Source organism: Myxocyprinus asiaticus, chromosome 19 (genome assembly GCF_019703515.2).
Source record: "Myxocyprinus asiaticus isolate MX2 ecotype Aquarium Trade chromosome 19, UBuf_Myxa_2, whole genome shotgun sequence".
Taxonomy (NCBI): domain Eukaryota; kingdom Metazoa; phylum Chordata; class Actinopteri; order Cypriniformes; family Catostomidae; genus Myxocyprinus; species Myxocyprinus asiaticus.
The window spans coordinates 33,806,631-33,828,488 of record NC_059362.1 but is presented as its reverse complement, the minus strand read 5'-3'; the positions used below and the strand labels follow the sequence as shown (position 1 = coordinate 33,828,488).

Below are 21,858 nucleotides of genomic sequence, written 5' to 3'. Positions count from 1 at the left end.
AAGTCAGATAACTTCCTTTGTATTAAAATTATTATCTTAGAGACAGCTCTATAGGCCATGAATTTGTACTGTTAACTTAATTTACTGTGCTCTGGTGAATGGCATTAGATTGTGAGCAATAATGAGGTTGGATATATAACATATCTTTATGTCAAGTCGAGCAATGAAAATGGGGAAATAGATGTAAAGAGAAAAAAGAGACTCCTTTAAGTGGGTTAACAAAAAAACCCCCCCAAAAAAGAAAAGTGCCTCAAAACAAGTACTATGAGACTCAGTAAAAAATCAAGTTTATTCAAGGACACAGATTGAAGAGGTTAGGTTAATCAATGCCAGGATATTCAGCTTTAGAATTTGGATTCAGAGGAGAGGATTCAGTGTTGAGCACAATATTGTTCTATTAAACATCAAGCCAAAAAAAAATCAAGCTAAGAAAACCTGCTGTTTATATTTTAGGAATATGGTGCTGCCAGAGGGGATATGCACCAGCTGAAATGCACACACTCTCTCTTCCTCTCTGTCACACACACACTTGGCAATACACCTTGGACCAAAGACATTGTGCACTTTGAAATGTTATTTTGTTTATCATCTCCATTTTATTTTGAGTCCAGAGAACTGTAAAACATTCACAAACACGTTTTTATTATTTATTATTCTTCATTATTTATGTATTACACCACATTGGAAATAGATCAAAAATACAGTATAAAAGACAAATAAATGATTTCAAATAAATCTAGTCATGCCAAAACAAACATTAATATATCTGTATTTGGTTTCAAAAAGTGTTAGTGATTTTATGTCCAAAGAAGTTGCACATGATTTCTGCTCTGATAATGAATGACCTCGTTTTGATTTAAAAAATGACTTTTGAACCAAACACACAGATCTGCTTACAGTAAGAACATGTGACTGTAATCCGCCCCTTAAATTTAATCGGTGATGATGTTCATGCTCTGTGTGCTTGTGTAAACGGCTAAGATATATTGTAAATGAGTACTGTGAAACATCCTTTCTTCTATACAGTGGGCTCCTAAATTCAGACTATTTTGCTTTCTTTTCTAATTCAGTACAATTTATATTTGCATATCAGCATAAATGCTATATACAATGTTACGCTGATACAATTGTTATATCAACATAACAATTTGAGTGAAAGTTGAAATTCTCCTTAATGTCTAGCTGGCATGGTCCCCTGATGATCCATATTATCCCAGCGTTATTTGAGAAAGTTCCCTAGAGCATCTTGCATGCTTTAATGAAAGCAAGGAAATCTAATCTTTCGTGCAAAGGAGTGCCACATGGTCAGTGTCACAAATTTGCTTACATTTGATTACTGACCTTGAAATAGAGATTCTTAAATATTTCTTCTTTATTTTACTTCATACATTTTCTTTTATTTAAATCCCAAACTCCTAAAACTTTTCAAGTTTAAATAATAATTACAAAAAAATCCTATACTGAATAAAAAAATGCAACATGCTGATCGTGAGAACTAACATAGAATGAAGCAAATGGTATCTCTTTCTCAGGGTGTTTGCTCCCTGTGCTCCATCCCTTGTTGTCAAGTATGGTGTCTTGTGTCTGAGAGCAAAAAATTTTCATTGAAAACAGGGTCAGTGAGTATCCCATATACACACTGTTCCTGTTTGGCATTCCATTCTGATACAGGAGATAAACATGGCCAATCAGCACCTGAACACAGGCCGAACCTGTAGACTTATGCAGTGTCTGAGCCCAGAAATGTTACTTTTTATGGGAAAGCATTTTATAGCAGGATACACTAATCAGTTTGCGGCTCTACTTTATTGACACTAATGGTGCAATCCTTTGAGAATGTGTACATGTGTTCGATTAATGGATCCCTAACAAAAAGTAGTGCAACATTACAATGATTATACAGTGATTGTGTTAGATGGAACCATGGAAAGTCTGCTTTGTTTTGTTTTTAGACCTGGAAATAAACAAAGTTTTATGATTTACAAACATTTTCAAGGAAAGTTATAACACTAGTTAGTACACTATTTCAATGTCACTAATCAAATGTAAGCAAATATGAGACCATGTTAACTCAAATGGTTAGATTTCCTTGCTTCCATTGAATCACACCAGATGCTCTTGGGAACAATCTCAAATTATGCTGTGAAAATATAGTTTGTCAGGTTTTGCACAAACTTATGTTCCACGCCAGCTCAAATACATATTTAATATACATTTAAGTAAAATTGGGGCATAGCCTACTAAACACCAAGAAATGTTAAAACTCATGTAAATTTTTCAGTTAAATGTTTTACCTAAATTGTTATGCTGATAATATAATTTGCAATTAAAAATTTTCAGACTATTGGACCACACTGTTTATCATGGTCCTGAACGTTTACCATGGCATTCGTATTTAAATGGTACTCCAAAGGATACAACGTATTACCATGTTAATGTACAAAACTACATGGTTTTCCCATGGTACCATGTCCGAACAAAAATAGGCCCTTTCCCACTGCAGATACCAAAGCCCGTTTTAGGTACTTTCCCCCTGGACTAGTACTTTTTGTCATTTTTGCACCTGAGGAACTATAGTTTCCAGAAGCTGTTTAAAGGGATATTTTTAGTTCCCACTCTGAGGTAAGTACTTCTGGGGCGGATAGGGACTGTGGGAGGCTGCAGCCTGTGATTGGTCAAAAACCTGTAATGTACAAATAACTTTGAGAAAAGTAGTCCTCAGCCGCCATTTGTAAACAAACTAGCTGCTAGCTTGATACTCAGAGGATTGCGCTAATTTTACAGTTCCTTTAACAGAAATAAAATAAAACCAACAAAGTATCCAAAGAGGACCACCTGTTTCACATATGCGTGCGCAAGGGGTGAGCAGCGCAGCTGCGTGATTTCATTGGGAGACACGCTTTGAGTTTTCATTGCATCTGTACTGCTTGTACTGTGTGACTATATAGAAAATAAAGTGATTTCTGGATTACTTCATTGTTTTTTTTCCTGGGATGATGGGCGCTATACAAATAAAAATGACTTGACTTGACTTGACTAAATGACATCATTACGGGGTTACATCTGTGAATGCAAAAGAGGAGAAGTCTCCAAGGGTGTACCATTCCTGGTAAGAGTTCTCATCTAGAAAGTTAGTAAGGGAAACTACCAGGAATGTTGGTGGGAAATGGCCTCATGTTAAAAGTACCAGTACCATGGTACTTTTTGGTATTTTCTTGTTAGTGAATAGTGATATGACTATATTTATTTAGAACAGATTTTTTTGCTATCACACACTTTGTATCTGCTAAACTAAATTTTGTGTGCACATTAGGCTGCTTTCATTCAAATCCTATTTAGTCACCTGTTACATATTCCATTCATACTGAAACTGCCTATTACAGAGTGAACAATATAGTAGTTAATCTTTGCTCTTCCCTTCCCCCACTCAATTTGTAAATCACAACAACTCTCTTCCTCTTCCTCACATCACATCCAGGTTATGTAACGGTTTCCTCGTTGCCCTGGAGACAGAGGCTATCCCTCTGTTCACCCCGATGCCAGCCGTCCGTCATCTCCTGTCTTAATGGAGTGAACAGGAGGGGAGTCTGTGGGAATTCACAAGGAGACTGATATATTGTTTTGTTTGTATGTATATGTATATGTCAAGAGAGACATACTGATGAGCAGATAGTGTTATACATTTCAATTATTGTACAGTGTGAGAGATAGGGGTTTTGTGCATTTAAAAATGACCATCCTTTCCTCTCAGATGGGGTTATTGTAAACAAAAAGAAGCAGTGGGCAAACGATAACAACAGCAACTGTTTGATTATGTCATGGCCTTGCTAGACAAAGATTGTTGATTTTGTTTGTGTCTGTTAACCGGATTATACCACAATAGTAAAGTAACCACCAAAGCTCATCTTTTTCCATTAGCAGTTTGGTGTAAAAGTACTATGCTTAGTTGAGTATATTTTGCACCAGGCAAATCAATTCTCCTCTATAATTTAGTCAAATACAAGTATGCAGATTTGGCTTGAATAGGGGTTGATCTACTAACTGAAAGTCTTGTAGATCAACAGTGTGTTTTTGTGCCATATTTTTATTTAAACCCGCAAACTGGTCAGGGTGCAGATTAATTTTATATGGGCTAAAGTGGACACCACAGGGATGTAACTTCCAGTCAGAATCGCCCTGTTCCATTATCTTGTGGCCTAAATGCTCTGTGTACCTCTTTCAGTGCCAAACAAAGCATTGTTGGGTGCGTCATTACTGGGCTGAAAAATGTGCAGACAGCACAGAATGGCAAGCCCAGAAAAAACAGCGGAGAGAGGTTTTATCTGTTCACATGGCAGCTACACAACATTCCTGTAGGCTTCATTAGGGAGGCACTTGTGCCCATCTCTCATCTTGTGTGGGTCAATAATAGTATATTAATTCTTTCTTCATGGTGTCTGCATTCCACAATCATATAGTACCTATATGCTGTAATAAACTGTGGATTGTATATTTATAAACTGTATATATGTCATTGCTCAAAACCTGTTGTCCGTTTGAACATATTGTATCTTGGCAGTGCTTACTAGTGTACTGTGTAGGCTTGCATGTAGATTAAAATTTTGGATCTTTATTGAAGCAGAGTTTACATGTTTATATCAGTGTAGATCTGTGTGTTTTTGTGCAAGTACAGAGGACTAGATTGACTCGTTGTAGTTGGACACAAAGAGGGTCTCTTTGGGATTAGGTGCGGTATAATCCCAGGGATTAGGGCTATTGAATTACAGCGCTGAGGGGGCTTCATTACTGTTCAGTTTGTGTTGGATACGAGACGGATGGGACAGGGTGCCCTGTTTTTGGGAAGAAAAGTACATGCACATGCTTACGTTTGGAAAAGTTTGATCCCATTTGTTGATGTCAGTGTCAACGGATGGTGATAGTTTTTATATACTGTAAATACTAAAGCGCTAACACAAGTGTAGCAAGTGGGCCATAAAAACATAATTAATCTCAACAGGGCTTCCGATCTGCCAAAATAAATTCTAGATCTATGGTTGTTCCAGTAGTTGTACGGGTGAATGTGGTCAATATATCAGACCAGTGGAAAGTCTAGAGTTTGTATTTTATAAAATGGTATGTACATGGTTTTATACATGAGATTATTAAATAAATTAATTTACCAGTTTGTCCTCTTCTCTTTTGCTGTTCTACTTGCTTTTCTCAGCAAAAAGGGAAAATTGAAAAGGAAGCATCATCTTGCCATGGTTGTGGTAATGTCTTATGGTAGGTTGAAAAACACTCAGATAACTTTCTGTATGGTCTGGCAGACACATAGTGTGGCTCAATTTATGTAGACAATCCCCATCCAGCAATTATCCTTTGTACATTATTGCATTTTCCTGGTTTCTCCCCATACAAACAGCACTTTTTGAGGTTGGCACCTCACTGTTGAAATGCCAAACTAGTTGGATAAAGAAGTTGATTTAAGGTACATTTTCTGTGACTGTAATGTGTGCCTCAGCAGACCTCTATTCTGGATTCATTACATCCAGATGTGTGCATTTGTTTTGTGTCTAAATGGAATTAAATTTGAATAAACAGCATTTTTAGCTTTTTATTGTATTCTAAAACACATATGACTCAGATAGCACTAATAATAACCAAGCAGCCTCTAAGGATTAGTTTATTTACTCGCAAAATGACACAAAATGTGATGTTAGGTAGTTTGTTAGTCTCAGTCACCATTCAGTGCATAATTTTTCATTACTATGAAAGTGAATGGTGACCATTCTTGCATTGTCGGGTGTAATCCGATTTCAAAGTAATTATTTACTGTAATCGAATTACTTTTAGTAAAAAAGTAACATAACACATTACATTTTAAATTCTTGTAATTGATTACAAGTCACTGACTTTCAATTAATTTAATTACTGTTTAGTACATTACAAGGGTTACACATATTTCAAAAATTATATTATGTAGAATATATTTAAAACATACATTTCGGTAATTTGCACATCTGTTTGCATTTCTGTGAGCCCCCTAACAAGTCAATGAACAAGCAGGATATATAGACATTATTTTGAATTTGTTGAGTGGAAAAGAGTTTTAGAAACTTACTTAAAAGCAAAGTAATTAGGAATGTGATTATATTTCCAAATATATTTACTAAGTAATCAGTAAAGTAATTTGATTACAATTTTAAAGTAGTAATTAGTCATTTGTACTGGATTAATTTTTTTAAGTAACTAACCCAACACTGATGGTGACTGAGGTTTTCATTCTGTCTAACATCTATATTCCATGCAAATAAGACAGACATATGTGTGCGGAACAATATGATGGTGTGTGTAAATGCTGACAGAATTTTCATGTGAGGGTATATTATGCCTTTAAATATTTGTGTGTACATGTGTAGCAGATACAATGTCTGTTTTGGTCATTTTTTCCTAGCATTGTGTATCTTTGAACTTTAGCAGCAGCCAGTAATGGCATCCTGCTGGTTTTGGGCCCTGATTCAAACCCGCAGCCAGCAGATCAATTGGCATATCCAACATAAACATCACTGCCTTAATTCCACATCATTACCTCAAGCCAAAGAAGACACATGATCAACACACCTGTGTCAACATGGAAAAGAGGACCGAATGAGAGTGAGCTGATCATAATCGGTCAGTTTCAGGTCAACCAGGTAAAGCTTTAAGATCTGACTTTTTTATGATGCAAGTAGGGTGTGGCCAAAAGGCTGATTTTATTGCATCTGAGCACCTCATCTGTTAGAATTTTGATGTTCACGAGATATATTTAATGCTTGTCTTGATATGTATTTTTGTTTGTCTCATGTTAATTAGTCAATGGTGGTATGTTTTTAGTTTTGTTATATTGCATTTTTATTTTACTTATAAATGAATATAATTTATACAATATTTTTAAATGATCAAATATTGTTATTGTTATGTATATTTGTTGTGCGTTTTCTTATTTACTTCCCCCATGCAATATGTGCTGTTGCACAAATTTTCATGGGATTGAATGTAATCCTGCTTTTTCCTTATTTGTAGCGCCCTCTTTTGGACAAAATCGAAACTTCTTTATTTTTCATTTGTGTGTGTGTGTGTGTGTGCGTGTGTGTGTGTGTGTGTGTGTGTGTGTGTGAGTGTGGGAATAAAAGCCACCCTTGTTATCACTCAAGCCCTTGGCAGCTCTGCTTTGAACTACCATTAACATGGGGATCGAGATTTCTATTAGTCTTGGATTAATGGACCAAAGTCCATAGGAAATTGAATTGGTGGGTTTTTGTTAAATGTGAGCCAAAATCGTCACAATTAAAAGAACCAAAGACTTAAACTACTTCAGTCTGTGTGCATTGAATTTATTTAATACACAAGTTTCACAATTTGAGTTGAATTACTGAAATAAATGAACTTTTCCACGACATTCTAATTTATTGAGATGCACCTGTATATTTATTAACTCTACCATGCATGGCCCTGTGTCTTTGGCTCCTCTTTTGCACAGTCTTCCTTTTTTTTCACTACTCCATTATGCCTTGATTGCCTACTCACAAAAATCTGCTGACCCTTTCTTACAAGACCTAAAGTTTTGCAAGTTACAGGCAAACGTAACATTGACTCTAAGACTTTATATTTGAAAAACGTACCACCAACCAAAATACATCCTGTAATTTGTTTTTTTTAACTGTGACCTTTTACAGATTTCATTGTCCTTTACAGCTGGTGCCTTCATATTCTGTGGGCAAGTGGTGTGTCAGAAAAGACAAGTTGTAGCTGTAGCCAGCCATTAGGTGGTGGTAAGGGAACAAGAACACTGGCGACAGAGCTCAGAATTGGACTGTGTGTCTATGCAGTCCAGAGAGGCTGAATATACTGAATGGCTGTTAACTATTCTATCTAAATAATTAACCTGAATTAAGCTATTATAAAGGAGATACTCAGTAATAATCTGCAGAACTAAAATGTATGTATTTTAGAAGATAGGCCTATCTATATACTGTATTTTTTTTTAGGTTATTGATTGGTCTACAATGTATTGTTTTTCTGTTATTTGTTGTTTTACAATAAATTTTTATTGGGTTGTATAAACAGAAGATTGAAAATGCATTGTGTATGTGAACATAAGCCTAGCATCCAATACAACATTCCCTTTGCGGATAATAATATATTTCATTTCAATTGTATTATCTCCTCATGTTCATATTTTATTTATGTTCATAAAGGAACTTTCCGGGTTCAGTACAAGTCAAGCTACATTTTTGCTTAATTTTGATTACCACAAAAAATTATTTCGACGCAAAAATCATGGTTACAGTGAGGCCAAGTTTTGGAGGGTTTAAAGGCAGAAATGTGAAGCTTTTAATTTTATAATAAACACACATTAATTCTTCTGTCAAAACTCATGTATTATTTGAGCTGTAAAGCTGTTTAAATCGACATTTTTACAGTAATTTTAGGGTTTAGAGTTTGTTGACATCGTCATGGCAACGAAGTTTTAAAATTGGCTATAACTTTACACAGAAAGGATTAGTAAGCGATTTAATCACACTAAAATCATGTTAACATGAATATTGTTTATGTCTTGTAGCTATACTTTTAAACCAGTAAGTATTTTAACAGTTACGGATTGTCCCCATTCACTTCCTTTGTAAGTGCCTCACTGTAAACCAGATTTTTATTTATTTATTTATTTATTTATTATTATTTTAAATTTTTTTTTTTTTAAGAAAAAGAGGGGCAAGTCAAAATAGATTTGTGGGGTAATCAATATTGTGCCAAAATGCTATCTATTGAGCTTAACTTGTATTGAACCCAGAATATTCCTTTAATTACAAAGGAGTTGCGTTGGTTGTAAATACATTTTAGTAGTTTTTTAAATACCCTGCAGGATTTCTAAATTGTATAGGTAAATTATTAAAAATTATTACAATTAATTAAACTGGATAAGGTTTCTTGTTTCCAATGAGCCCAGCTGTGGACCAATCAGAGTGCAGCGTTTTAATACAGCGAATTTGCCTGAGGTGCTTGTTGCCTCGCGCCTGGCGAAAAGTTAACAGTGGATCAGCATTTTAACAGGCGACAGTTTACTGAGAAACTTCAGAGGAGAGTAGCACGTGAGCGAGAGAGAGAGAGAGAGTCACGCGCGCACACTACGACAACTCTTAAGCATCTTCGCGCTAACAACGGTCAGGAGAAAGCTGACTAACTTTATTCCCCCTCACTTTTCTCCACTTTTGTTGTCTCCCAAAAGACTTCTTTCTTTTTTTTTTTTTTTTTTTTTTTTTTTTTTTTTTTACATTAGTGTCTGTTTTGACATTTTGAAACCATGTCTTGACAATTTCATTCAGTTCGTCGCTAAATAGTTTTTCGAGTTTTTATTTGCTGAGGTGTAGAGGTTCCTCTGAACTGGGAGACCTTAAGATGGGCTTGAGACTTTTGCCGTTTTTTCTTGGTCAGGTATTCGTTTTTGTAGTTTTGTCAGCAGCCCAGGTTACAACCGAAAACATCCCAGAAGGAGCGTCCACCTTGGCGTTTGTCTTTGATGTCACCGGCTCCATGTACGATGATTTGGTGCAAGTGATTGAAGGAGCATCGAAGATTTTGGAGACCTCACTCAGCAGACCAAAGACACCACTGTACAACTTCGCCTTGGTTCCTTTTCATGACCCAGGTACATAATAAAAATAATAAACACGACTTTTCAGTATCTCTTCTACTAATTTATTTGATTCCATATTCAATACTATATTAGGCCATACAATAAGTAATAATTACATTACACTGTATCAGCTTATACAGTATGTTTATTCACATTTATGTTCTTATAGAACTGAATTTCACTTAGTATTCAGTATAATTTAAGTATGAGTCTTGTTGCTGTTTTGCATGTTTGAATTCTTCTTCCTTATAATTGATTTTACTGTAGAAAGGAAAATGTTGTATGCTTTTCACAAGAACACTCCCATCTGCGTTCTTGTGAATTACATACCAACACTGTCTTATGCTGACAGGCCTGATGAATAAATGCTGCTAATCTAAAGAAGTTCTTGTTGCCAGAAACACGACAAATCTGGTAGTTTACTGAGAGCTGCTTGTTATTAATGCTGAATAGCCTCGCACCTTTGTAGCACCCAGATGTTCTGTGTTGTGAATTCACTGTCATTATCATTCCGTTTATCCAGGCGGAACAACCTTGAAAGCAGCATTTGTCTGCCTGCTAGTGCAGTCTTTTTTTCCAAGGACCATTATGTGACTGTAAAGGACAATAAGGTTACTCTAATAGCCCTAATAATAAGGTATTTTCAAAGTAGAAGTATGAGTTAACCCTCATATACCGTTCGTTTCATTTTTGACCCGGGTGAGGTACAGTTGAAGTCAGAAGTTCACCTCAGTCTACCTTAGCCAAGTACATTTAAACTCAGTTTTTCAAAATTCCTGACATTTAATTGTAGAACACATTCCCTGTCTTAGGTCAGTTAGGATCACTACTTTATTTTAAGAATGTGAAATGTCTGAATAATAGTAGAGAGAATTATTTATTTCAGCTTTTCTTTCTTTCATCACATTCCCAGTGGGTCAGAAATTTACATACACTTTGTTAGTATTTGGTAGCATTGCATTTAAGTTGTTTAACTTGGGTCAAACATTTTAGGTAGCCATCCACAAGCTTCTCACAATAAGTTGCTGGAATTTTGGCCCATTCCTCCAGACATAACTGGTGTAACTGAGTCAGGTTTGTAGGCCTCCTTGCTCGCACAAGCTTTTTCAGTTCTGCCCACAATTTCTTTATCGGATTGAGGGCTTTGTGATGGCCACTCCAGTACCTTGAATTTGTTGTCCTTAAGCCATTTTGCCACAACTTTGGAGGTATGCTTGGGGTCATTGTTCACTTGGAAGACCCATTTGCGACTGAGCTTTAACTTCATGGCTGATGTCTTGAGATGTTGCTTCAATATATCCACATAATTTTCGTTCCTCATGATGCCATCAATTTTGTGAAGTGCACCAGTCCCTCCTGCAGCAAAGCACCCCGACAACATGACGCTGCCACCCTCATGCTTCACGGTTGGGATGGTGTTCTTCGGCTTGCAAGCCTCACCCTTTTTCATCCAAACATAACGATGGTAATTATGGCCAAAGGTCATCATACCAGAGGACATTTCTCCAAAAAATAAGATCTTTGTCCCGATGTGCACTTGCAAACTGTAGTCTGGCTTTTTTATGGCGGTTTTGGAGCAGTGGCTTCTTCCTTGCTGAGCAGCCTTTCAGGTTATGTCGATATAGGACTCGTTTTACTGTGGAAATAGATACTTGTCTACCTGTTTCCTCCAGCATCTTCACAAGGTCCTTTGCTGTTGTTCTGGGATTAATTTGCACTTTTCGCACCAAACTACATTCATCTCTAGAAGACAGAATGTGTCTCCTTCCTGAGCGGTATGATGGCTGCGTGGTCCCATAGTGTTTATACTTGCATACTATTGTTTGTACAGATGAACGTGGTACCTTCAGGCATTTGGAAATTGCTCCCAAGGATGAACCAGACTTGTGGAGGTCCACAATTTTTTTTCTGAGTTTGAAGGTAGGCCTTAAAATACATCCACAGGTACACCTCCAATTCAGTACACCTCCTATCAGAAGCTAATTGTCTAAAGGCTTGACATAATTTTCTGGAATTTTCCAAGCTGCTTAAAGGCACAGTTAACTTAATGTATGTAAACTTGACCCACTGGAGTTGTTATATAGTCAATAAAAAGTGAAACAATCTGTCTGTAAACAATTGTTGGAAAAATTACTCGTGTCATGCACAAAGTAGATGTCCTAAATGACTTGCCAAAACTGTAGTTTGTTAATATGAAATCTGTGGAGTGGTTAAAAAATGAGTTTTAATGAAGTGTATGTAAACTTCTGACTTCCAACTGTAGATCATTTTTAAATACTACATAGTTTTTAGTACGGGAGCAAAACTTTGTGACTTTGTTAAGACTATCAAAATGCACATATATATAATATATAATATATATAATATATAATATATAATTTATATAATACATTTCTTTTCAGATTTTTGAATAAAATTGTGTAAGAGATAAAACCATTTAAAAAATGTTACATCTTTTGCGTTCAAGGGTCAATTTTGACCCGGGCATCAATTGTGGCTTTACACATGATATTATGTAGATTTTTTTTTGTATATCTAAAAACACTTCACTTACATTTAGCCTCCTTCCCATACTCTCTCACACACTTTTTTTTGTCTCTCACTGGGACGGCATCTTGTTTACAAACATAAACACATACAGACACGCACACATTCCTGTACTAAACAGACATGACAGATGTAACAAACATAACAAATAAAATAAATCAAAGGTACTACCGCCTAAAGTGGGTGTGGCAAGATTTTGTTCATGCACACATTAGTCTAAATAGGGCTTGAAAGAAGAATATGTCCACATTTTACTCTGCAGCCATATGACTCACGCATTAACATTTGGCAGTTCCTGCAAGTAAATAGAAGTTATTTTGCTTAAAAACATAGTAAAGAAGTATTAATTTTGTATACTTGAGTTGTACAGTTGTTTTGATGAAGTTTAGTTGAAAAAGAATACGGTGGTTTCACAACTTTTGACCACCAAGTTGAATTGAGCAGTTATGAGTAATAGGAGATTGATTCAAATTACTAGTAATTCTCACTTTTCATGTTAATATAAATTGCATATTAAAAAGATGTCTTCAGATTTATCACACTGGTTCTGCTGTAGTTAATATATATATTGAAATGTCAAAGAATTTCTACATTTTATTATTAATAAAAAAATTGCATTTTAATTAATAACTTTTACATTTGTAAGTTAACATTGCCAAAAATATCAATCTTTTTACATGTATGAAGAGTTAAGTGATCCGTGAATGCAAAAGGTGTATGCAGATTCTGAATGCAATAGGAGGGTTACACACACTGTAGGTATTTGTCTAAAGAAGACAAGCACACCTTCAGAAGTCCCTAAATGATGGATCAAAAACAGACTTTTTGGTCAGTTGCACTCTTACGTCTTAGCTTGACTTTTTTGAGAGCTTTATATTTACCTGTATTGAGTCTTTATCATGTGAACAGAGAGAATGGATGTGTTTGGCTCTGTAATTATTTGGTGCAAATACAAAGACAAGTCCACTCATTCTTTCTAATCTAAACAACGATCAATGACACTGTGAGGAGCAATAAGTCAAGAAAATGACATATACTGTAAAGTGTAAAGTTGAAGAGTAAGAGTAACATTGTGTTGTACTGTAAATATGGCAGTAAGAACACACACACAAAAAAAAAATATGTATCTAGAATCTCCAAAGCCTATGAAGAGTGAGCGAGAGAGTCTAAAAAGAAAATATTGTCTCAAGAGATGTAAAGCCTCCCCCTTCTTCATTCCCAACCTGAATCTGACCTAGAGTGTCCAAACACAGCGTGCCAAATACATTTTCCATCCACTCATTGGGGCGCTGAGGAATTTCTTTCAAGATGCACGCTGTTCTGCTTATTGCTTCAGAATGCACTGTCCACTGTAACTAAACTGAAAGATTTGCAACACAAAAGAAGACTATTTGAGATTGAGAGAGAGAGAGAGAGAGAGAGACTGTGAGTGAGTTTGCCTTTTCCTTTGAAAAAATAATCAATTAATATTCCAGATGTGTGCAATCATGTACTGAAATCAGGCTGCTGCCTATTTGTTTGCATTATTGTAGATTATTTTACGAAGCCTTGCAGATGGGAGACGCTGCCGAATGAGTGGAATATACATTATTTAGACAACAAATAACATGAACAGCTTGTTTGTCAAGAAATTATCAATCTGCGAGGAGCTTTCTGGAAAGTGTCCATTCGTTTTATTACACAAATAAAAACAAAATAACCCTGCTCCCAGCACAGGAGGCCCTTGATGAAACTCTATCAGTTGACATTTAGGGATCTGTGTGTTCTCCTGCATTTTAATCAGAAGTTTAGATCTATTTTATTTATAACTTATACAACCCAGTTAACAGATACTGTAAAAAACTTGAGGAAGGGGAGCTCTAATCGGGGAATATGAGGAGTTGGTCTGTTCTGACTTCTAAGAATATCTGTGATTAAGGAATGGGTGAAAAGACAGGCTTATTCACCTTATGCACCAGAGAAACTAGCACACAACCATCTTGAAAATGTTGTCTTGGAACTTCCTGTCTTAGCAGTTGCTATATATAGTGCATCCAGAAAGTATTCACAGCGCTTCACTTTTTCCACATTTTGTTATGTTACAGCCTTATTCCAAAATGGATTAAATTCAATATTTTCCTCAAAATTCTACAAACAATACCCCATAATGACAATGTGAAAGAAGTTTGTTTGAAATCTTTGCAAATTTATTAAAAATAAAAAACGAAAAAAATCACATGTACATAAGTATTCACATCCTTTGCTCAATACTTTGTTGAAGCACCTTTGGCACCAATAACAGCCTCAAGTCTTTTTGAGTATGATGCTACAAGCTTGGCACACCTATTTTTGGGCAGTTTCTCCCATTCTTCTTTGCAGGACCTCTCAAGTTCCATCAGGTTGGATGGGGAGTGTCGGTGCACAGCCATTTTCAGATCTCTCCAGAGATGTTCAATCGGGTTCAAGTCTGGGTTCTGGCTCGGCCACTCAAGGACATTCACAGGGTTGTCCCGTAGCCACTCCTTTGTTATCTTGGCTGTGTGCTTAGGGTCGATGTCCTGTTGGAAGATGAACCTTCGCCCCAGTCTGAGGCCCAGAGCGCTCTGGAGCAGGTTTTCATCAAGGATGTCTCTGTACATTGCTGCATTCATCTTTCCCTCGATCCTGACTAGTCTCCCAGTTCCTGCCGCTGAAAAACATCCCCACAGCATGATGCTGCCACCACCATGCTTCACTGTAGGGATGGTATTGGCCAGGTGATGAGCGGTGCCTTGTTTCCTCCAGACATGACGCTTGTCATTCAGGCCAAAGAGTTCAATCTTTGTTTCTCATGGTCTGAGAGTCCTTCAGGTGCCTTTTGGCAAACTACAGGCAGGCTGTCATGTGCCTTTTACTGAGGAGTGACTTCCGTCTGGCCACTCTACCATACAGGCCTGATTGGTGGAGTGCTGCAGAGATGGTTGTTCTTCTGGAAGGTTCTCCTCTCTCCACAGAGAAATGCTGGAGCTCTGTCAGAGTGACCATCGGGTTCTTGGTCACCTCCCTGACTAAGGCCCTTCTCCCCCAATCGCTCAGTTTGGCCAGGCGGCCAGCTCTAGGAAGAGTCCTGGTGGTTCCAAACTACTTCCATTTACGGATGATGGAGGCCACTGTGCTCATTGGGACCTTCAATGCTGCAGAAATGTTTCTGTACCCTTCCCCAGATCTGTGCCTCGATACAATCCTGTCTCGGAGGTCAACAGACAATTCCTTGGACTTCATGGCTTGGTTTGTGCTCTGACATGCACTGTTAACTGTGGGACCTTATATAGACAGGTGTGTGCCTTTCCAAATCATGTCCAATCAACTGAATTTACCACAGGTGGACTCCAATCAAGTTGTAGAAACATCTCAAGGATGATCAGTGGAAAGAGGATGCACCTGAGCTCAATTTTGAGTGTCATGGCAAAGGCTGTGAATACTTATGTACATGTGATGTTTTTCGTTTTTTATTTTTAATAAATTTGCAAAGATTTCAAACAAACTTCTTTCACATTGTCATTATGGGGTATTGTTTGTAGAATTTTGAGGAAAATAATGAATTTAATCCATTTTGGAATAAGGCTGTAACATAACAAAATGTGGAAAAAGTGAAGCACTGTGAATACTTTCCGGATGCACTGTACTGTAGATATCTATGGTGTTGATGTCAAATAGTATCTTCCCTTCTAGCGAAGTGGATTTACAGGTTATAGAGTTGCCAAAAGTTATCATGAGTATTTGAAAATGTTCAAGGGATGTCATAACAATGGGAAGCAGAGTGGGGAGGTTTTAAAATAAGTGTACTTTATTCATAAATACACAAGATCTTACCTTAACACTGTGGATGTACTTATATGCTTCTGTGCTCATGAAACTCCAAGAGACAACACAAAGTCATTAAAAATATCTCTGTACCTTCGACCATCTTCTCATGTCATTCAACGTATTTTGTTGCAGTGTATAATGGGGTGACTCTCTTTCACCTTTTTGTTTACTTCAATCCATCTTTAACAAAAACAAAAAACAAAAAAAAACCTCTTATTAATAAAGCTGCATATTGACAGTTTTCTTGACGATAAGAAGTGTACAGTGACACATATTATGATTCAATAAGTCACGAGCTATCTAGCTGCAGCAAGCGCGCACTCGAAGGACGAGCATCCCTGCGATAGATTGTGCATCCTCCGTGTGCAGTTTCACTCTCTCCCCCTTAGATCGGGACACTTAGTGCAACTCATAGAAGAGGCGCTGACTGCACAGAGAAATGCCAGTTTTGGAGTTTGTAGTTATTTACATGACCTGCTTCCTCATTATTTTAACTTTAATAAAGCTATAACGCATTAAAAATAACTGCATTAAAGATTTAACACCGGGGTGTTTCCTTTAAAGACGTTCGACACACAAGCTCTGGCTCTGCTTATTCCACAACGAGAGTGCTTCTGTATTTACTTATTTTGTATTTTTGTATAATTTCCTTATATTTTGCTACATCACCTGAAGCTGTTTGGAAAGTTTAGAGTGGATCTGGACTGTGAGCTGTTTTTTTCCTCTCCTCAGTCAGGCACGAGCTGCATTGCTGCTCTTGCACCATCATTAGAGTTTCATATGCTCTCATGTTACATTAAATGAGGTCAAATGACTATTCAACAACTAAAAGATTTGTCGATAACGTCGACAAATCGTTTCAGCCCTAATGTCAACCATTCAAGTCATGTGCTTTAGTAAAAGTATTTTGTTGTCATAAGAAAGCATCTTGTGAGGAAGAGGCTGAAAAGTAAGTGTGTATGAAAGGATAATCTATTGTTGTACTCTTTTTGTGATTTGTGTGAAAGGGAATAAAATGCATTAGCTTTTTTCCTCCATTGTGGCTGAACGGTCATGAGCACCATGAGGAACAGTTCCAGTAGCATTTCCACTTGAGAATGATTCAGCATGGCACAATTACAAACCCTTCTCGTCCTGGATTTCTTGACACGGTTAGTTTACCGTACTTAACCCTGCTCAACCATGCTGCATATTTGTTTCTAGGTAGCTGGCAATGTTTGCTATGGTCAGGTTAATAACATTTAAATGAAAAAAAAAAATAGTGTATGTTTGGTGTATCTTTATGATTTTATGATGATTATTTAACTAACAGGACTATAGTACATCATTTTTCTACACGCCTTTTTCGTCAGGGAGATAGATTACACTTGCTAGCTTATTAAAATTCATTATATTAGTCTTATAATATTTTGTCAATTAATGTCCTTTTAAGCTAGTCTGGGAACTTTTACCTTTCTGTGTGTTCTTGTTCAGTGGCATGCACAATCCCTCAGTAAATGATGGTAAACCTCTTGCCTTTTACTCTTTGATTTCCTTTTGCTTTGCAGAGTAAAATCCAGGGGGGAAAGCAGTTCTAAAAATGGGAATATGCGATCATCCTCCATAGTGCACTCTTTACCCCTCACGAATTCGCTAACTGGCCCTGGAATAGTACGGTTTCATGACGAGTACTGTTCTGCCCGATGGTGGAAAAGCGGCTAAAGTTGTTTTAGTGCCCGTAGTGTCCATTTCACCGGGAAACTGCTGCAATACGTACAATCATTTTGCAAAACTGTAGGTATAGTAACATGATATTGTGAGACCAGGTTGCAGCTCTGTCTCTCTGTTTTCTCTCTCAGGTACTCACACACACAATCCTTCAACTGAACATCCAGTCATGATTTCAAATAGCTGCTAGCTGACAGCCAGCTTTGTGAATGAACATCGGACTGACATGTTTAAAACCAGTTGATGCCTTTGGAGCTGTAATCATCTCAACATTCTTAAGGAGGATTCTTTTCTTAAGTTTTGTCATCTTAGGTTTCACTCTGGTTGGCCTCATCTACGCCCTATAGTTAGACCTGTTGAAGTTTGCAAAATGGACTATCTTGGAGCATAGATGCTTTTAAAAAGATTTCTAAACATCTCTTTGACTCTTTTGGTGCTTACTCTCAGAGACTACATTCATCCTGGAATACCCCTAGATTACAAGGGTATTGGCTTGAACACTGTCCGTAATGATGCCATTAGGCAAGAATTTGTGGTATTGGGTGGGGTGGGATAAATAGTGTTTCAGACTATGGTGTAATTCTGCCTCCAGCCCATCTGGCACCAACAATCATGCCACGGTCCAAATTACTGAGATCACATTTTTCCCCATTCTAATGGTTGATGTGAACATTAACTGAAGCTCCTGACCTGTATCTGTATGATTTTATACACTGCACTGCTGCCACACGATTGGCTGATTAGATAATCGCATGGATGATTGTTGGTGCCAGACGGCCTGGTTTGAGTATTTCTGTAACTGCTGATCTCCTGGGATTTTCACACACAGCAGTCTCTAGAATTTACTCTGAATGGTGCCAAAAACAAAAAACATCCAGTGAGGGGAAGTTCTGCGGATGGAAGCGCCTTGTTGATGAGAGGTCAACAGAGAATGGCCAGACTGGTTCAAACTGTCAAAGTCAACGGTAACTCAGATAACCGCTCTGTACAATTGTGGTGAGAAGAATAGCATCTCAGAATGCTATACTGAGATGTGAGTTGGCACTGTTTTGGCGGCACAAGGGGGACCTACACAATATTAGGCAGGTAGTTTTAATGTTGTGGCTGATCGGCGTATATATACATGTTTATTAATATGTTTTATTTGCAGAGCACTTTGCAGATTCAATGGTAGCAAGTTCTGTTGGAAGCTACAAATATCATGAGCAATTTTCTGCAGTTGTTGGGATTCCATCTAGATTGTGACCACACATTTGGCCACTGATTGCACTTTCTTAGCCCTAGGACTTGTTTTGATTCGATGCTGAGATACTCTGTGACCTTTTGTGACTGGTGCAGTGCAAAGGTCAAAGTCTGGTGGGAAGTTGAACTTGAGATGAGTTTGGAATGAAAGATGAAAGAATGATAGATGACTTCTGGCCAGGGTATGATTGTCAGATGTTTGAAAGACAAACATGGATACCATATTATAGCATTTAGAGGATAGTAGCATTAGTAGTATTTAATAGCTCCGCTACAATTCAGTTAGAGTATAAGTTACATATGTGAGATAGAATAACAAAATGTTTTATTGGTTCAGGCCATGTTTCATTTAATAATGACTAATGCCTCTCAGTGAGGTACTTTGATATCACACATACATTTGCATTCTTTTAAAATGACAAATGGCTAAATGCCACAGTGATCCATACTCTACCAGGCTTGTATTTTGTAATTGTAAGTTTAGATGCCCAAGCAGGCTATGTGATAGTTCTGTTAAACAGAATTTAAATATGAGGAGGTAGAGTCTCTGACACCTTTAACTGTTCAAGTATAATGATACATGACATGGTAGGGGGTTCCCTATCTGTCACTCACTCGACGTTGTGTCGATGTAGTGACACTAGGGGTCACTCTTGGGCGCCCCAAACACCTCCTGCTTTTTTGAAAAAAGGCCAATGAGAATTGGCGAGTGGAATTTGCATGTCACTCCCCCGGATATACGGGTATAAAAGGAGCTGGTATGCAACCACTCATTCAGATTTTCACTTCGGAGCCAGGCGGTTCTATTCATTGAAGCTGAATTCATCCGCGAAGTTCATTCACCTCATCTGCTGGATTCTACGCTGCATTTCAGCAGCTTCTCCCCCTCTGCACCTGTGGAGTGCAGAGACCGCCCCTGGGCACTTCGGCAAAAACAACTAAAAGAGTATATTCTAAAAAGAGTATATTTTCTTTCTAAAAGAGCGGCACACACTTTTCCGTTTGTGTGTTATTCCTGGTTGCGGTCGCTATCTCTCCGCTTCTGATGGCCATGATCGCTGTCTTACGCGTCTGGGCACTGTCCACGCGGAGACATCGTTCATAGATGAGTCATGTCCTCATTGTGTGACTCAGCACGGCCACGGGGCTTGAGTCCTCTCAACGTGGCACCTCGAGCTCTGCCCCGCCACGAGGCTCCACCTGCCGGTACGTCCGACATGATCATTCCCTTGGTCCCCCTCTCCCGGAGTTTGGGCGCATGGCTCGTGCTTTCCAACCCGTCTTGATGGCTGACCCGGACCGTCCGACTCGGCTACGCGATTCAGTTCACCAGGCGCCCGCCCAGGTTCAGCGGTGTCGGTGAAGGGCGAGAATGCCGCTACCTTGCGTGCGGAGATTGCTACCCTTCTGCGCAAGGGCACGATAGAGCCTGTCCCTCCAGCTGAGATGAAGAAAGGGTTCTACAGCCCTTACTTCATTGTACCGAAAAAAGGAGGTGGGTTGCGACCAATCCTGGACCTGCGAGTACTGAACCGGGCTTTGCACAGACTCCCGTTCAAGATGCTGACGCAAAAACGCATTCTAGCGAGCGTCCGGCATCAAGATTGCTTCGTGGCGGTAGACCTGAAGGACGCGTACTTTCACATCTCGGTCTTACCTCGACACAGACCCTTCCTGCAGTTTGCCATCGAAGGCCTCCCCTTCGGCCTGTCCCTGTCCCCTCACGTCTTCACGAAGGTCACAGAGGCTGCCCTTGCCCCACTAAGGGAAGTGGGCATCCGCATCCTCAACTATCTCGACGACTGGCTAATCCTAGCTCACTCTCAAGTGTTGCTGTGCGCACACAGGGATCTCGTGCTCTGGCACCTCAGCCGACTGGGGCTTTGGGTCAACTGGGAAAAGAGCAAGCTCTCCCCGATTCAGAGCATCTCTTTTCTCAGTTTGGAGTTGGACTCAGTCTCGATGACAGCGCACCTCACGAACGTGCACAGTCAGTGCTGAAATGTCTGAAGGTGTTCGGATGGAGAACAGCGGTTCCACTGAAACTTTTTCAGAGGCTCCTGGGGCATATAGCATCCTCAGCGGTGGCCACACCGCTCGGGTTGATGCATATAAGACGCTTCAGCACTGGCTTCAGACTCAAGTCCCGAGATGGGCATGGCGCCCCAGGAGGAGGCAGACCCAGCCTTGGTGTTGCTGTGTCCGGTGCGAGCTTTACTCATCTATTTGGATCGCACGCAGAGCCTTAGTTCCGAGCAGCTCTTTGTTTGCTTTGGTGGTCAGCGGAAAGGAAGCGCTGTCTCCAAACAGAGGATCGCCCACTGGGTCATCAACGCCATCACGATGGCATATCAGGCTCAGGACGTGCCACCCCCTGCGGGGTTATGAGCCCACTCCACCAGGAGTGTGGCGGCCTCCTGGGCCCTGGCCAGTGGTGCCTCTTTGGCAGACATCTGCAGAGCAGCAGGCTGGGCAACACCCAACACCTTTGCGAGGTTCTACAATCTCCGGGTCGAGCTGGTCTTGTCCCGTGTATTGGCAGGCACGAGCAGGTAAGTTCCGGGACAACTGGCCGGGTGTACCGCTTGCGCATAGCGTCTTTCCCTTGAGGTGAAGACGTGCGCTCTTGACTCCCAGCCGTGTTCACAGACTGTGATCCCTGGATGACTTTCCTCCTTAGCCCTCTGGCAGCTGACCGGCCCAGTACGTGTGCTAATGAGCCCCTGTACTGAGGTAGGTGCTCCACATGTGCCGGTTCCCCGAAGGCGACCCCATGTGATATCTTCCGCAAAATTGTTTCCCTGATGGCAAACTGCATCTTCCTTGGGCAGAGGCCCCTCTGCCCCCGGTCGCCATGCTCTGTAGAAACTCCTCCCCTTCGGGTA

General features: G+C 39.1%; 1 protein-coding gene across 5 annotated transcripts in view; it reads left to right on the top strand.

Annotated features, from left to right (window-relative positions):
- The first annotated feature begins 9,054 nt into the window (after positions 1–9,054).
- LOC127456753 (hemicentin-1-like) overlaps positions 9,055–21,858 on the top strand; it is a 145,180-nt gene continuing 132,376 nt past the window's right edge. For 4 of the 5 annotated variants that reach the window (XM_051725314.1, XM_051725312.1, XM_051725311.1 and 1 more), the window contains exon 1: positions 9,057–9,664. In XM_051725314.1, coding sequence (XP_051581274.1) covers positions 9,415–9,664 — 250 coding nt within the window. In that variant the 5' untranslated portion in view covers positions 9,057–9,414. Of the gene's footprint in view, positions 9,665–21,858 lie in introns of all 5 variants that reach the window. The other variant, XR_007899882.1, reaches the window with a different exon arrangement.